Source organism: Python bivittatus, unplaced genomic scaffold (assembly GCF_059951505.1).
Source record: "Python bivittatus isolate LINGU-HERP-01145 unplaced genomic scaffold, Pbiv_v1 ctg000370_np1212, whole genome shotgun sequence".
In the NCBI taxonomy this organism is placed as follows: Eukaryota; Metazoa; Chordata; class Lepidosauria; order Squamata; family Pythonidae; genus Python; species Python bivittatus.
In genome coordinates this window covers 151,036-165,250 of record NW_028277062.1, presented here as the reverse complement: position 1 = coordinate 165,250, position 14,215 = coordinate 151,036, and the positions used below count along the sequence as shown (strand labels likewise).

General features: G+C 45.5%; 1 protein-coding gene across 1 annotated transcript; it reads left to right on the top strand.

Moving 5' to 3' along the window:
• Nucleotides 1-1,091: 1,091 nt before the first annotated feature.
• Nucleotides 1,092-9,071, top strand: LOC103067285 (vomeronasal type-2 receptor 26-like). The gene is made up of 4 exons (XM_088142191.1): nucleotides 1,092-1,382; nucleotides 4,856-5,074; nucleotides 6,997-7,123; nucleotides 8,170-9,071. The coding sequence occupies exons 1-4, from the start codon at nucleotides 1,092-1,094 to the stop codon at nucleotides 9,069-9,071; spliced, it is 1,539 nt and encodes a 512-aa protein (XP_087998317.1).
• Nucleotides 9,072-14,215: the final 5,144 nt, after the last annotated feature.

The following is a 14,215-nucleotide window of genomic DNA, read 5'->3' as shown; positions in this document are numbered from 1 at the left end:
CAGAAAAGTTTGCAAAGTCTCCCCAATCTCAATTTTTTATATTCAGTATATAAGGTGTTTTTATATGCAGTATATACAGTAAGTTACTCCCATGATGGAGAAGAACATCTTGTATCTGGCTGTATATACACAATTAAGGTCAAGGAACAAGTCAACAAACAAACAGTGAGTGGCAACTGATTTACCTCAACAGGCAGCACTAATATATTTAAATCTGTTTCCTAGATTTTTGTGAGCCAAGTACTTAAAATACCTTAGATGAACTAGATAATTTTCTAAGCCTCACTTTTTCCTTCCTTCCTTCCTTCCTTCCTTCCTTCCTTCCTTCCTTCCTTCCTTCCTTCCTTCCTTCCTTCCTTCCTTCCTTCCTTCCTTCCTTCCTTCCATTCTTTTTTCCATCCAGTCAAGGAAGAAGTTGGAAAAAATGGCATTTTCTTAGGAAAAAAGCTTTGCAAAGAAGAAAGCAAGGAATATTACTTTGATTCAGGATAGAATATATGTGTGTGTGTGTGTGTGTATATATATATATATACACACACACACACACACACACACACACACACATAGATAGAGATAGAGATAGAGATAGAGATAGAGATAGAGATAGAGATAGAGATAGAGATAGAGATAGAGATAGAGATAGAGATAGAGATAGAGATAGAGATAGAGATAGAGATAGATAGATAAAAATATGGGACTAAGCAGGCTACGCTCTCTGGTTTCTAATTCTGAGCAGACACAACACATTGCACCAACAGTATATTCTATGTGACACTTCCCTTGAGTTCCAAAACCCGTGTTCACCTGTTCTTCACAAATTCATTATCAAAGCCCCATATTTTCCCATCTTTCTTGAGGCTTTCTGCCTCCCTCTCTACCCCTAACCTCTTTTGTGGATTATCTGTAGAGTTCTTGCTCAATATTCCCTCCCTCTTTCAAACAGTGATGAAAAACCATGACTGTTGCTTGCAATGAATCTGATTCAGTGTCACAGCTTTTTCTTTAAAGCCAATGTTAGTCTGTGCTATGACAAGAGGATTGCCTGCTTTGTGGCATTTGCCACTGAATGAGCTTGTCACTTTATTGGCAGCATGGTGACCAAGTTCTACCAACACATCCTGGCCTTGGCATTTGCCATAAATGAAATTAATGAGGATCCCAAGGTCTTACCCAATATCACGCTTGGGTTCCATATCTGTGACAGCTACTACAATGCAATGATGACCTATCGGACCACCCTGGACCTTCTTTTCAAGTTGCACAGACTTATTCCTAACTATGAATGTGATCCTGGGAAAAAACTCACTGCTGTTATTGGAGGACTAGGTTCCACTGTCTCATTCCATATGGCAAACCTTCTAAGTCTTTATAAGATTCCACAGGTAAGATCTGTTCACTGAACAATGGAGGTGTTTATAAGTTATGATCATTTTTTGTTATTTTGATTTTGCAGTTCAGAAAGAGGAATAGGTACGTTACAGACATGTTTCCCCAGGGTTTAAAAGGCAAATGAATATTAATTCTGAGAAAGGGGACAGGAGAGAAATGGTGAAATTAATTACTTCTAGTATACCTCTTTGCAGATACTTGTTCCAAGAAACAATGATTTTTTTTTTTTAACATGCAGAAAAATTCAAGCAGAAGGGAAATAGATTTTTATGTTGAGGGTTGATGCAAATTGAAATACATTTTTTTTTTACTTTGACAGTTAAATGCACAAAAATGTTCTTCCATACAGATTCATTTGTACATTCCTTCCAACCAGTTTCTAAAATAACTGAATTTGTTTCAGCTTACTTATGGCTCGTTTGCCCCAGAAGAGAGCTATATGACACCACCTCCTACTCTGTACCGTATGGTCCCAAATGAAGCTGGTCAGTACATGGGAATTATCCAGTTACTTCAGCATTTTGGGTGGACATGGGTTGGGTTCTTCATCACTGATGATGACAGTGGAGAACATTTTTTGCAGGTGTTAGAATCACTGCTTTCCCAGAATGGGATCTGTTCAGCATTCACTACGAAAATTCCACAACCTCAGTTGGATAATATCCAGAACATTAATGGTAAAGTCTGGACTATTTATCTATCTATGACTTATATCAAAGTGAATACATTTGTTGTTTATGGAGAAACCTTGTCCATTATATTGCTGAGCTACTTTATGCTTCTAGCAACAGATGGAGATCATTCAGATACATCCTTTGAAAGGGTATGGATTATGACTGCCCAGATTGATTTTGCAATGACAAGACTTCAGATGGGGTCAGATCTGAAAGTGTTTCAAGGGGCTATTTCTTTTACTATTCGCTCCCATCAACTTCCCAACTTCCAGAAATTTCTTCTGACCCTAGATCCATGCTGGGCAGGAGGAGATAATTTCCTTAAGGTCTTCTGGGAGCAAGCTTTTGACTGTTCATTTCAATGTCCAAAGGTGCCTGGGGAAGTCATGGAAATATGTTCTTGGGAGGAGAGCTTGGAGAAACTTCCCAGATCTCTGTTTGAAACTCACATGACTGGTCATAGCTATAGCATCTACAATGCGGTCTATGCTGTAGCGCATGCTTTACATAGCATGGAGTTATTTAGATCCAAACTCAGATCAAAGAGTGGTATGAAAGGCACCAAACTTCAAGATCTTCAACCTTGGCAGGTAATGGCTGTGGGTCTCTTCCTCCATCACAAAAAAATTAGTACAGACTCATACAGTATCCAACTTTTCTCTTTCATGAGTAAATACTGGATGAAGTTGTATGAATGACTCAGCTGAGGAACACTCATGAGTTCCTGTTTCCTTCATATGTGAAACCTGGAGGTGAGGTGGGGGTAAATGCTTTATTTTTTAAAAAAGCATTTGGACACTGTAAAGGATTTGCATTCCAGGTCTTTCTGTATATCTGTATCTCTAATATGTGCTCCTATGGATAAGAGAATGAAGTAGCGAAAAGTTGAAAAGAAGAAAAAAATAAAGTGAGATAAATCTTTGGAATGTTGGAAAGAAATTACATAAAGAGGGCGGGACTCTGTCCAGAAGCATGATGATCTCCAAAAATGGAACAGAATGGGGTTTGGGGTGATAGAGGGAGAGAGAGAGAGAGAGAGAGAGAGAGAGAGAGAGAGAGAGAAGATTGGGTTTGACCGATCCATTCTTCAGTCCCCTCCCTCCTGGTAATGTAACCAAGAGTGGAGTTATTATTAAGGGGCTGGAAAGACTTTTAGAAGCCATGATATGCAGGCTTTCTTTACTTTTTTTTTTTTTTAAAGAGACTATTGGAAATGGACAGGTTGACTTGAAAGAGAAGTAAAGGCCTTGCTGAAAGAGTGAAGAGGCATGACCAACTAGAGAAACCATTACAGAAGAAAGGGATGGCAAGACAGTGGAGAAAATGGGAAGGGGGGAGAAACAGTGGAAGAACAGCCCTTAGCCAGACTATGCATTTATAGTCTGCCCCAATCCTATAATTTAAGGTTCTAATAGGTTTACACTGCTACAGTTGTTCTCACGTTATTATTGTTCCACATTGTAAAGCTTCAAAATTAAGTGCCTGTATGTGCAAATATCTTTATAATGATGTAGTGTCAATCAATATTACCCATCTTAATATTAATTAATGCATACCTATATTTCCACTTATACAGAACAAATGTAGATAACTACTTTGGAGTCCTTGGTGCTCTCTGAGATTGGTTGTTTGCTTGCAGACATTTCGTTACCAGACTAGGTAACAACATCAGTGCTTGGGAGTGTGGGGTTTGCTCTCTGTTTATATACTATAGCTTGCCCTGCCATTGTTGGAGGTTGCGTGGTTTTCTCCTTGGTAGGATTAGAGTATTGTTTTTTGCTTGATTGTTCAACTGCTTGATTGTCTGTCTCCTTGGTGATTCCAAACCACAACCCCACCAACACTGGCAGGGCAAGCTACTGTACTCAGTAGCAACCCCATATTCACTAGCGCTGATGATGTTACCTAGTTGGGTAATGAAACATCTGCAATCAAACAAGCAAGCTCAGGGAGTACCAAGGACTCCACATTCAACCCTGAGCTATATATATTCTCTTCTATTGGATAAGTACTTGTTAGGAGCCCTGTAGCTGCACATTTCATTTCCTGGTTATTTGAGTGTGCAAAACATGCCATTCTCTAGTGCAAGCCTGAAATAATGTAAGCCTAAAATAAGCTTCCTGAAGTTGTAAAAAGCAAAGGGGGGGGGAGGGGGAGGACAACAACAAGAAAGCAAAAACAAATAATATTCCTTTTGTACTTGTCATTTATGTCCTCCCATTAGTCTCTGCATCCTTAACCAATAGTTAAGTAAGGTCCCCAGGTACCAAATATCTGGGATCTTCTGATTCTCTCTATCTCTATCTCTATCTCTATCTCTATCTCTATCTCTATCTCTATCTCTATCTCTCTATCATCTATCATCATCATCTATCTGCTGTATCTCTATCTATCTATCTATCTATCTATCTATCTATCTATCTATCTATCTATCTATCTATCATAGTGATATGATTGATATCTGTCATATCATTATTATTTACTATCTATACTGTATCATTATTATCTATCTATTCTATATCTCTCTATCTCTCTATCTCTCTATCTCTCTATCTCTCTATCTCTCTTTCTCTCTATCTCTCAATCAATCAATCAATCAATCAATCAATCAATCAATCATCTTCTCTCTGGCATGGTTGCCCGTCTGTTGTTTCTCTTGAGGCATTGCACATTGTACATTGATGAGTCAGGCATTGCCCAACAGAAAAGAGATGCATTTGGAAATCATTCCAATGGAGTTTTCAGTGTGCTGTTTCCTCTTCTTTCCCTCTTACTCTGTGCCTTGGATGTAGCTCCATCCAGTTCTTCAATCTATTGTGTTTAACAATTCTGCTGGAGAAACAGTGTTCTTTAATGGAAAGAAGGAAATGGGAGGTGGATTTGATGTCACAAATTTGATCACGTTCCCAAATAACTCCTTTGTCAGAGTGCAAATTGGAACAGTGGATTCCGAAGGGAAAAAATTCAATATTGATGATTCGACAATTGTATGGCCTCAGCGTTATAAACAGGTATGGTCTAAGGTGCACTTTCAGAATTTCTTCTCATCTTCAGACCTGGATCTAAACATTTGCTTTTCTGAATGGTCTGAGCCCATCATGGGTGACAATTTATTTCCATAAAAATTAAGTAGGTACCACTGAGTTGGGTCTGAAACCTGGCGGCTCTGTGGATAGAAGCCGTTCACCTTGAACTGTTTCTGATGATTATCTTCAGCTCTTCAGAGGACATTTGACCGATACTATCCACTCATCTTTTCCATTGTCTTTCCATTCTCCTACTTCACTCAGCCTTGTAAGTGCAGCCATTATTTCTAATCCATCATCCAATTGTATCTCATGCAATTTTGCCGGCTAAAAATTGCCTCAAGGTAGCCGTCAGTTTTGATTTGGTCAAGAACCAATTGACTGATCCTTCTTGTAGTCTGTGGGACTCACAGTAATTATCTCCAAATCCTCAATTCAAAACGATCACTTTTCTTTCTCCTGTTTTTTTTCTATGCCCAGCTTTTACAGCCATGCAATACCACTGGTTAAACTGTTACTTTACCTGTTCTGATCTCTGCAATCATGTATATCGATAAAATACTTTATAGATTTTCAGTGCCTTTTCCTTCTCCAGCTTGCTTTTTATACAAATATATGAAAAAGAGATGCAGTATTAAAAGACAAATTACTTAATATAATCACAATATTCGGAAAATATATTATTTTATATTTATATATAATATGTATAAAATATTGTACATTCTGCACAAGTGAAATGAGAACCAGTTTGGTGTAGTGGTTAAGGCACTAGTCTAGAAATCAGGAGATGGTGAATTCTAGTCCCACAAAGCCAGATGGGTGACCTTAGGCCAGTCCGTCTCTCTCAACCCTAGGAAGAAGGCAAGGGCAAACCACTTCTGAAATCTTGGCAAGGAAACTACAGGTCCAATCAGTTGCCGGAGGTCAACACTGACTCAAAGACACACGCGCAAACAAGTAAAATATGGGGAAAATTTTCCATGTCTTCTTTTTCTTTTTACATGCTATCTTTTAAAATTTTCCCACGTTTTATTTAAAACAAATTCATTTTTTAAAAAGATGATATCAATAAATGGACAGAGAATTACTGAAGCTCTACAATTAATGCTCAATATAACATGAATAAAAGATAAACTGTGCCAAGCAAAGTGCATTGAGGTGTACTTATAATGTAAAAAAGTAGATATTTTTGAGCTTGGTGTCAAATTCTCCGCTATTTGATTATTTATAAATGTTGAAACAAAAAGGAAAAGAAAACAAGAAAAGAAAAACACTGCTAAAATAGTATAGATAAATATTTAATTTCTGACTTTCCCCTTCTTTGTACTCCACAACTGATTTACAGTACCTATTGGTGTAAAATGTATAAAGCCTACTCTGTTTATATTTACCTTGCTGCATAGTATATAATATATATGGACGACATCCTTGTTTAAATTTAGTTACATTTCTATTATGTGTACATATGCTGTTAGCTGCATCACATTTTCCATGTCTTGTTTAAGCTTTGATTGGGTTGGAGGAATCAGTCATCATCATCATCTTCATCATCATCTTCAAGGGATACCACTAATCATCTCTTGATTCTACAAGAAACTGGATTCTTATTTATTTATTTAGCTACTGGTTTATTATCTATCTATTTGATCTCCAGATTTTTGTGATCTAGATTACAAAAATAATAGCAATCCACAACATTCTTTAATAACAATTGCTGATGCTCAGTGAAATATTTTTTCCTGGTGAAATGCTGTGTGAGACAGTGAACATGGCCTCATGTTTTGCTAGTCCTATGACTACCCAGAAGTCCTTTGACTTGTAAATGGCAGCTGCAAAAACCTACATTCTGTGAAATAATTTTTGTTTTTCCTCCCCTAAACTTGATGTTACTTCTTTCTGTGTGATAGGTGCAACCTGTTTCAGTATGTACTGAATCTTGCTCCCCAGGTTATCAGAAGAAAAAAAGAGAACAGGATAAATTTTGCTGTTATGATTGTGCACCATGCCCAGAAGGGAAGATCTCAAACTTGAAGGGTAGGTAATGCATTATATTCAACAGCACTATGTGTAGCATTAACTCAGATTAAAAAGTAGCAACTGTCACCTTGCTCCTGCAATCATGTGATCAGCTGGACTTTTCTGCACAACATTAAATCAAAAGAAAGAAAGAAAGAAAGAAGAAGAAAGCTAAATGAAAAGATCCCATCCCCACATACTCTATGCCTGTCTATGTGGTAAATTGACACATACATTAATTCACACAATGATAGAATCATAGAATAATAGAATTGTGGAGTTGGATGGGATTTGAGGATCATCTAATCCAAACCTCTGGAATATGCAATGAAACCAATGAAGCAAACTTTGAGAGGAGGTTGTCCAACCACTTTTTAAAAACCTCTAGCAATGGAGAACCCATAACATCTGTATATACACTGCTCCATTGTTGTATAGATCTTACCATGATGAAGTTTTCCCTCATATTTAAGCAAAATCTAGATATCTGCTTACTTATACCCACTGTTTTTGGTCCTAGTTCTAATTTCTGACAATTTCCCCTATGCTTCCCTTTTATATATTGGAACACTGATATATTTTCCCTTAGTCTTCCCTCCCCCTGCCCAGACTAGATTTCTCATAAGTCATGTCCTCAAGTTCCTACATCAACTTTATTGCTTTCAATGTCTTTCTTGAAATTTGGTGCCCAGAATACTACATAGTACATTGGGTATACAGTAATAGTAAAACTGAAAATCTAGTTTGTGATCATTTACTGTGAAGGAAAAAGGTTGAAAGTCTTCCAATACAATGAAGAGAAATAATAAATAACTATATTATGTTTCATAAGAAGAAGAAGAGTCCAGGCAATATCAGCAGTTGAAAACCTACTTCAGTGCTGGCTTTTCAAGGGATGGTGCATCAAAGGTTGGGTATTCTGGCCGCTGGTTACAAGTGAATTAATGCTTCAAGAGAACTCTTCTCTTCTCTTCTCTTCTCTTCTCTTCTCTTCTCTTCTCTTCTCTTCTCTTCTCTTCTCTTCTCTTCTCTTCTCTTCTCTTCTCTTCTCTTCTCTTCTTCAGATATGCTGGATTGTATGGAATGCCCAGAAGATCAGTATACTACTAAAAACAGGGATGGATGCATTCCTAAAACAATAAGTTTTCTTTCTTATGAGGAACCTTTAGGAATCAGTTTAATTTCGGTGGCTATTTCCTTTTCCTTGATCACAGCATTGGTCTTGGGATCATTCATTAAGCACAGAGATACTCCGATAGTCAAGGCCAACAACCGGGACCTCACCTACACCCTCCTTGTCTCCCTTCTTCTCTGCTTCTTGTCTCCTTTGCTCTTTATTGGACATCCTAGAAAAATGACTTGCTATCTCCGACAATCTGCTTTTGGCATCATCTTCTCTGTGGCTGTTTCTTCTGTGTTGGCCAAGACTATCACTGTGGTGGTAGCATTTATGGCCACCAAACCAGGATCCAAGATGAAGAAGTACATGGGGAAAAGACTATCAAGCTCTATTGTCCTTTCCTGCTCCCTTGTTCAAGTTATTACTTGTATTATGTGGGTGGCAACCTCCCCTCCATTCCCAGATTTAGATATGTACTCAGTCACTGGAGAAATTGTAGTAGAATGTAATGAAGGAACCACCATCATGTTTTATCTTGTCCTGGGTTACATGGGATTCCTGTCGTTTATCAGCTTTATAGTGGCTTTCCTAGCCAGGAAGTTGCCAGACACATTCAATGAAGCCAAGTTTATAACTTTTAGCATGCTCATGTTTTGCAGTGTTTGGTTATCTTTTGTTCCAACCTATTTGAGCACCAAGGGAAAGTATATGGTAGCTGTGGAGATCTTTTCCATTTTAGCCTCCAGTGCTGGGTTACTGGGTTGTATCTTTGTTCCCAAATGCTACATCATCCTTCTAAAGTCTGAACTGAACACCAAGGAACAGCTGATAAAGAGAAGAAGATGAGGAGTCTCTTATTATTATATAACAGTGAGCTACATTTGTGTTTGTCTGATTTTATATGAAATTATATGTAGCAGCAGGCCTACTCAAACCAGTTATCATCTGCACCAATCCACTTAAATTTATTCAGTTGTTCATACAAATATTGTGGCAGATTTATTTGAATTTGGAGTGGAAAATAAAAGCTGGGATAATCTGTTCACTGATGATCATTTCAAATAGTTGGAAGAAAAAAAGGAGCTAAATCAGCATTATTAACGGTCCAATCCTGGCTCCCCAAAATATCATATTCAGCTCCATATGTTCTCCAGCAAATCCCTTTTGCCAAGTTTTGGAAGATAGTGGTTTGGGGGGAAGGTGGTCTCCATTATCTGTCAAAGTGTCTATCCCACATGAACAGCTGGCCATGGTTACAAGATGTAACTGGCCAGCTTTAGGCTCTTGTCTATTCCAAAATGGACAGAAAGAAATCTGATGATCAGCAGCTTGCATAGTGCCACCTCTAATGCCAGACCCAAAGCCAGGAACATGAAGGTATAAATCTGAGAATAAGTGAAAAAGCTAAATAAACATGTCCATTTTGGATGGACACAGTTTACCTTTTTTGTTGTAGATGATAAGAGTAGAGAGTGTTTTCTGTGTGAGATTTGCCCCGTTCGACAGAGAAACTCTCGTGACACGTGTGGTTCACAAAGAAGGTTTACTCATGCGTAACGTAGTAGTCACAAGCAAAGCCAGGACTGGCTTGGTACAATTGCATCACTTGTTATATTCCCCCCTTCCCGCGCTTTTTCCCGCCTCGTGATCGCGTTGCGGCTGTGGGCTATTAGGCCCCCCAATGTCCCCCCTGATCGTTCATGATGGCAGGGTCGGTCAGAGTCCATTGTCCTTGATTGCCAGTCCCCCTCCGGCTGGGTTGGCCCCTCCCTGCTACGTGCAGACCGCAGGTTCTGTGCTGCGTTGCGATCTTGTTTCGCTGCCCTGCGGCCCCGTTCCTTGCTTGCTCGCGCCGTTATCAGTTCGTAATTAAAAGCTTCCGCTGCGGTTTTCCTGTTTAGCTGGCCGCAGGTGGCTCGTTAATAAGCGGCGCTTTCGGTTCCTCTTTTCCCCGCTAGCTACCGCCGGTGGATTCCGCGTGGTCTGGTTGCGAGCTTCCCTGCAGCCCCGTGCTTCCCTGAAACCTCGTGCTGACCGAACCTGACATGCCGCCCCCCTGACGACAACTCCCCCCCTCGGTCCTATTTCGGCTTCCCGGGATATTTACTGTAAAAGTCCCGCACTAGGTCCGGCGCCCTTATGTGGGTTTTACTCACCCATTCGCTGTGGGACTTGGGGAAATGTTTCCATTGCACTAGGAGCTGGGTCTGCCCCTTGTGCCTCCGGGCGTCCAGTATCCGGTTGATTTCGAAATGCTGCTCCCCCCCGACCATGATGGGTGGTGGTACTCCCTCCGCCTTGTGCCAGGCGTTCCCCGGCTGGTGCAACTTTAGCAGGCTGCAATGGAACACCGGGTGGATCTTCCCGAGGCTTTTCGGGAGCGTCAGCCTGACGGTCACCGGATTGATGATCTCCGAAATGGGGAACGGCCCCACAAACCTCGGGCTGAGTTTTTTCGATGCCTGGTGCGTCTTTAGGTTTTTGGTTGACAGATACACCTGGTCCCCCACTTTCCACTTTTCCTCGGGGAGCCTCTTGCGGTCCGCGTGCTTCTTGTAGTCGGCTTTGGCTCTTTGCAATGCCGCGTGCGCCGCTCGCCGGGTCTCGTCGATTTGGGCGAACCAGGCGTCCAGGGAGTTGATCTGGGATTCCGGCTGAGGCAGCTCCGGCATGGGGACGAATTCTCTCCCGGTGGCTACTTTGAACGGAGAGAACCCGGTGCTCTTGTGGACGGCGTTGTTGTATGCCACCTCCGCGAATGGTAGTAGCTCCGCCCAATCGTCCTGTTGGTGCCCCACGTAGCAGCGCAGGTACTGTTCGAGCCCCCCGTTCAGGCGTTCCGTGGCTCCGTCCGTCTGCGGGTGCGCCGCGGAGGATAGGGCTTGTTTCGTCCCCACCCGCTTCAGGAACTCCCGCCAGAACCGCGCGATGAAGTTGCCGCCCCGATCGCTGACGACACGTCGAGGTGCACCGTGGAGTCGGTAGACATGTTGCACGAACAGTTTCGCCAACCCCTCGGCCGTGGGGACTCGCCGGCACGCTACAAAGTGCGCTTGTTTGGAGAATAAGTCCGTGACCACCCAAATGGCGGTCTTCCCCTTACTCTCCGGGAGCTCCACTATGAAGTCCATGGCGACCTCTTGCCAAGGGCCGTCGGGTTCCGCTACCGGCTGGAGTAGGCCTCTAGGTTTGCCTTTGGCTCCTTTCGCTGTTGCGCACACCGGGCAACCCCCCGAGTATGCCTCCACGTCCTTCCGGAGCGTGGGCCACCAAAACTGCCGCCGGATTAAGTGGAGTGTCTTTACGAAGCCGTAATGCCCCGCGCTCCGGCTGTCGTGGGCTCTCTCCATGACCTCCCTTCGGCAACCCTCGGGCACGTACAGCTTTCCTTCGTGCCACCACAACCCCTCTTGGCCGGTTAGCGCCTCTCGGTTCTGCTTGAGCCAACCGTCCCGCTCCGCTGCCTCCGCGAACCCTTGCCTTACTTCAGACGCCGCGTCCCGTCGCTCCCCCTTGGTCTGGCTTCGGGTTACCGCCTTTGCAGCCAGCCTGCTGGCGGGGATGACGGAGTCCACGATCTCCTCCCGTAGGCTGGCGTGCTGGGGCATGCGAGACAGTCCATCCGCTAAGAAGTTGCGCTTCCCGGGGATGTGTTTCAGTGTGAACCTGAACCTCCCGAAGTATTGGGACCACCGTGCCTGTTTGGGGGATAGCTTACGCGGGGTCTTCAGGGCCTCGAGGTTCTTATGGTCCGTCCACACCTCGAACGGTTCAGTTGCCCCCTCCAGTAGATGCCTCCACGTGGCCAGCGCCCACTTGACCGCGTACGCCTCTTTCTCCCACACCATCCACCTCCTCTCCGTCTCGGTGAATTTGCGGGAGGCGTAGGCGCACGGGTGGATGGCCCCTCCGGGCTGGGTTGGAGCAGGACTGCTCCCGTTGCCACGTCTGATGCATCCACTTGGATTATAAACCGCCGGTCTGGGTCGGGATGGCGCAGGATCGGCTCCGCGGTGAACCGCTGTTTTAGTTCCTCAAACGCCCCCTGGCATTCTGCAGTCCACGCGAGTGCCATGCTGGGCTTGGAGGGTTTCCCAGTGCCCTTGGTTTTTAGCAGGTCGGTTAGGGGAAGGGCGATTTGGGCGAAGTTCGGGATGAACTGACGATAGAAGTTCGCAAACCCTAGGAAGCTTTGGAGTTGCCTCCGGGTTCGCGGCGCTTCCCAGCCCAGGACATCCCTTACTTTCGCTGGGTCCATCTCAATTCCCCGGCTGGATATTCGGTAGCCGAGGTAGTCTAGTTGCTCTCGATGGAACTCGCATTTCGAGAGCTTTGCGTACAGCTGTGCCTTCAGCAGTCTCTGGAGCACCGTGCGCACCAGGCTCACGTGCTCCGCTAGGGTCTCGGTGTAGATGAGGATGTCGTCCAGGTAGACCAGGACGCCCCGGTAGAGTAGGTCGTGCAGCACCTCATTAATTAGCTGCATAAATACCCCCGGGGCCCCTTTTAATCCGAACGGCATCACGGAAAACTGGTAGCTTCCGAGCGGGGTGTTGAACGCCGTCTTCCACTCATCTTTTGCGCGGATCCTAACTCTGAAGTAGGCTTCGCGCAAGTCCAGTTTTGTGAACACCCTCCCCTTCGACAGATGCGACATCAAGTCCTTCATCAGGGGAGGGGGTATTTGTACTCCGTGCTGATTGCGTTCAGCCCCCGGTAGTCTACGCACATACGGAGCGAGCCGTCCTTCTTCTCCCGGAATAACACCGGGGCCGCTAATGGTGACTTCGCGGGTTGGATGAATCCCCGTGCTAGGTTCTTGTCTATGAACTCGCGCAGGGCTCCCATCTCCCTCCTCGACAGGGAGTACATTTTTGGCTTAGGCAGGGTCGCTCCTGGCTCTAGCTCGATGGCGCAATCACTGGGCCGGTGTGGTGGGAGCTGGTCAGACTCCTTCTCCCCGAACGCTGCCGCCAGGTCTCGATACTGCCTCGGGATTCCGCCGCCCGTCGGGGGTTCCCCGGGTCCGGCCCCTCGCTTTCCGGTTGCCTCGCCAGTCGCCGCTGCCTCCCCTCGCCTCGGGATCGTGGCGGGTCTCCGGGGTCCCGGCGCTGCTGCTGCTGCTGTTGCTGTTGCCGCCCGGGTCTCGGGCCCCATCTGCTCTCGCCCCGTCTCCCGGTGTCCCGGACCCTCCGCTTGTCCGCCGGTGGTTGCGGCTGCCTCCGTCTCCACGGCTCGGTCCCCTCTGCTCTCGGCCCTCGCCGGTCTGTCGACCCCGAACCGCACTGCCTCCGCCGTCCAGTCGACTCGTGGGTTCCGCCGCCGCAGCCACGCCAAGCCGAGTACCACCGCGTAGTCGGCCACCGGGACCACCACGAACCTCAGTTCTTCCCGGTGACTCCCGATCGTCATCTGGACCGGCTCGGTGTAATACTGAGCTGGCCCCCCCCCTGCCAGCGTGCCATCTAACTGGCTGAATGAAATGGGCTCCCGGAGGCGCCTCAGCTGTAGCCCGAGCCCCGAGACCACCGCTGGGTGCATCAAGCAGTGGGTGCAGCCCGAGTCCAGTAGCGCCCGTAGCTGCGCCTCCCTCCGGATCTCACCCCCGGACGTGTATCCTCACCCGGAACGGTGGGCAGTCCTCGTCTCCAATTGGGTCCGCGCGCCTCGACTCCCTGCTCGCACTGGGACGCCGTTCAGTGCGAGCGCGCCTCGTTTCCCGCCGGCTCCGAGTCCTCTCCGGAGGATGCTGTCTCCGGGGTCGACCACCCCCGCGTCCTTTCTCGGTCACCGCCGCCACTGCCCCCTTCCGCGGTCGGTCACCGGTCCTTTTCCCGTTTGCACGCGGGGTTTTGACTTCGGGCCGTGGTGGGGCGCCTTCCCGCTCCGTCGGGCACTGCGCCGCTCGGTGGCCTCTGCCTCCGCATCGGAAGCACAGATTCGGGGCTCTGGTCGCCTCTCGCCTCCCGGTGGACTGCCGTCGACCGCTC

Excerpts from the sequence above, each read along its gene's own strand:
- LOC103067285 (XM_088142191.1), top strand. The coding sequence starts at position 1,092 with ATGGTGACCAAGTTCTACCAACACATCCTGGCCTTGGCATTTGCCATA. Across the intron at positions 5,075-6,996 it reads GGCCTCAGCGTTATAAACAG|GTGCAACCTGTTTCAGTATG; the intron begins GTATGGTCTAAG and ends TCTGTGTGATAG. Across the intron at positions 7,124-8,169 it reads GAAGATCTCAAACTTGAAGG|ATATGCTGGATTGTATGGAA; the intron begins GTAGGTAATGCA and ends TCTCTTCTTCAG.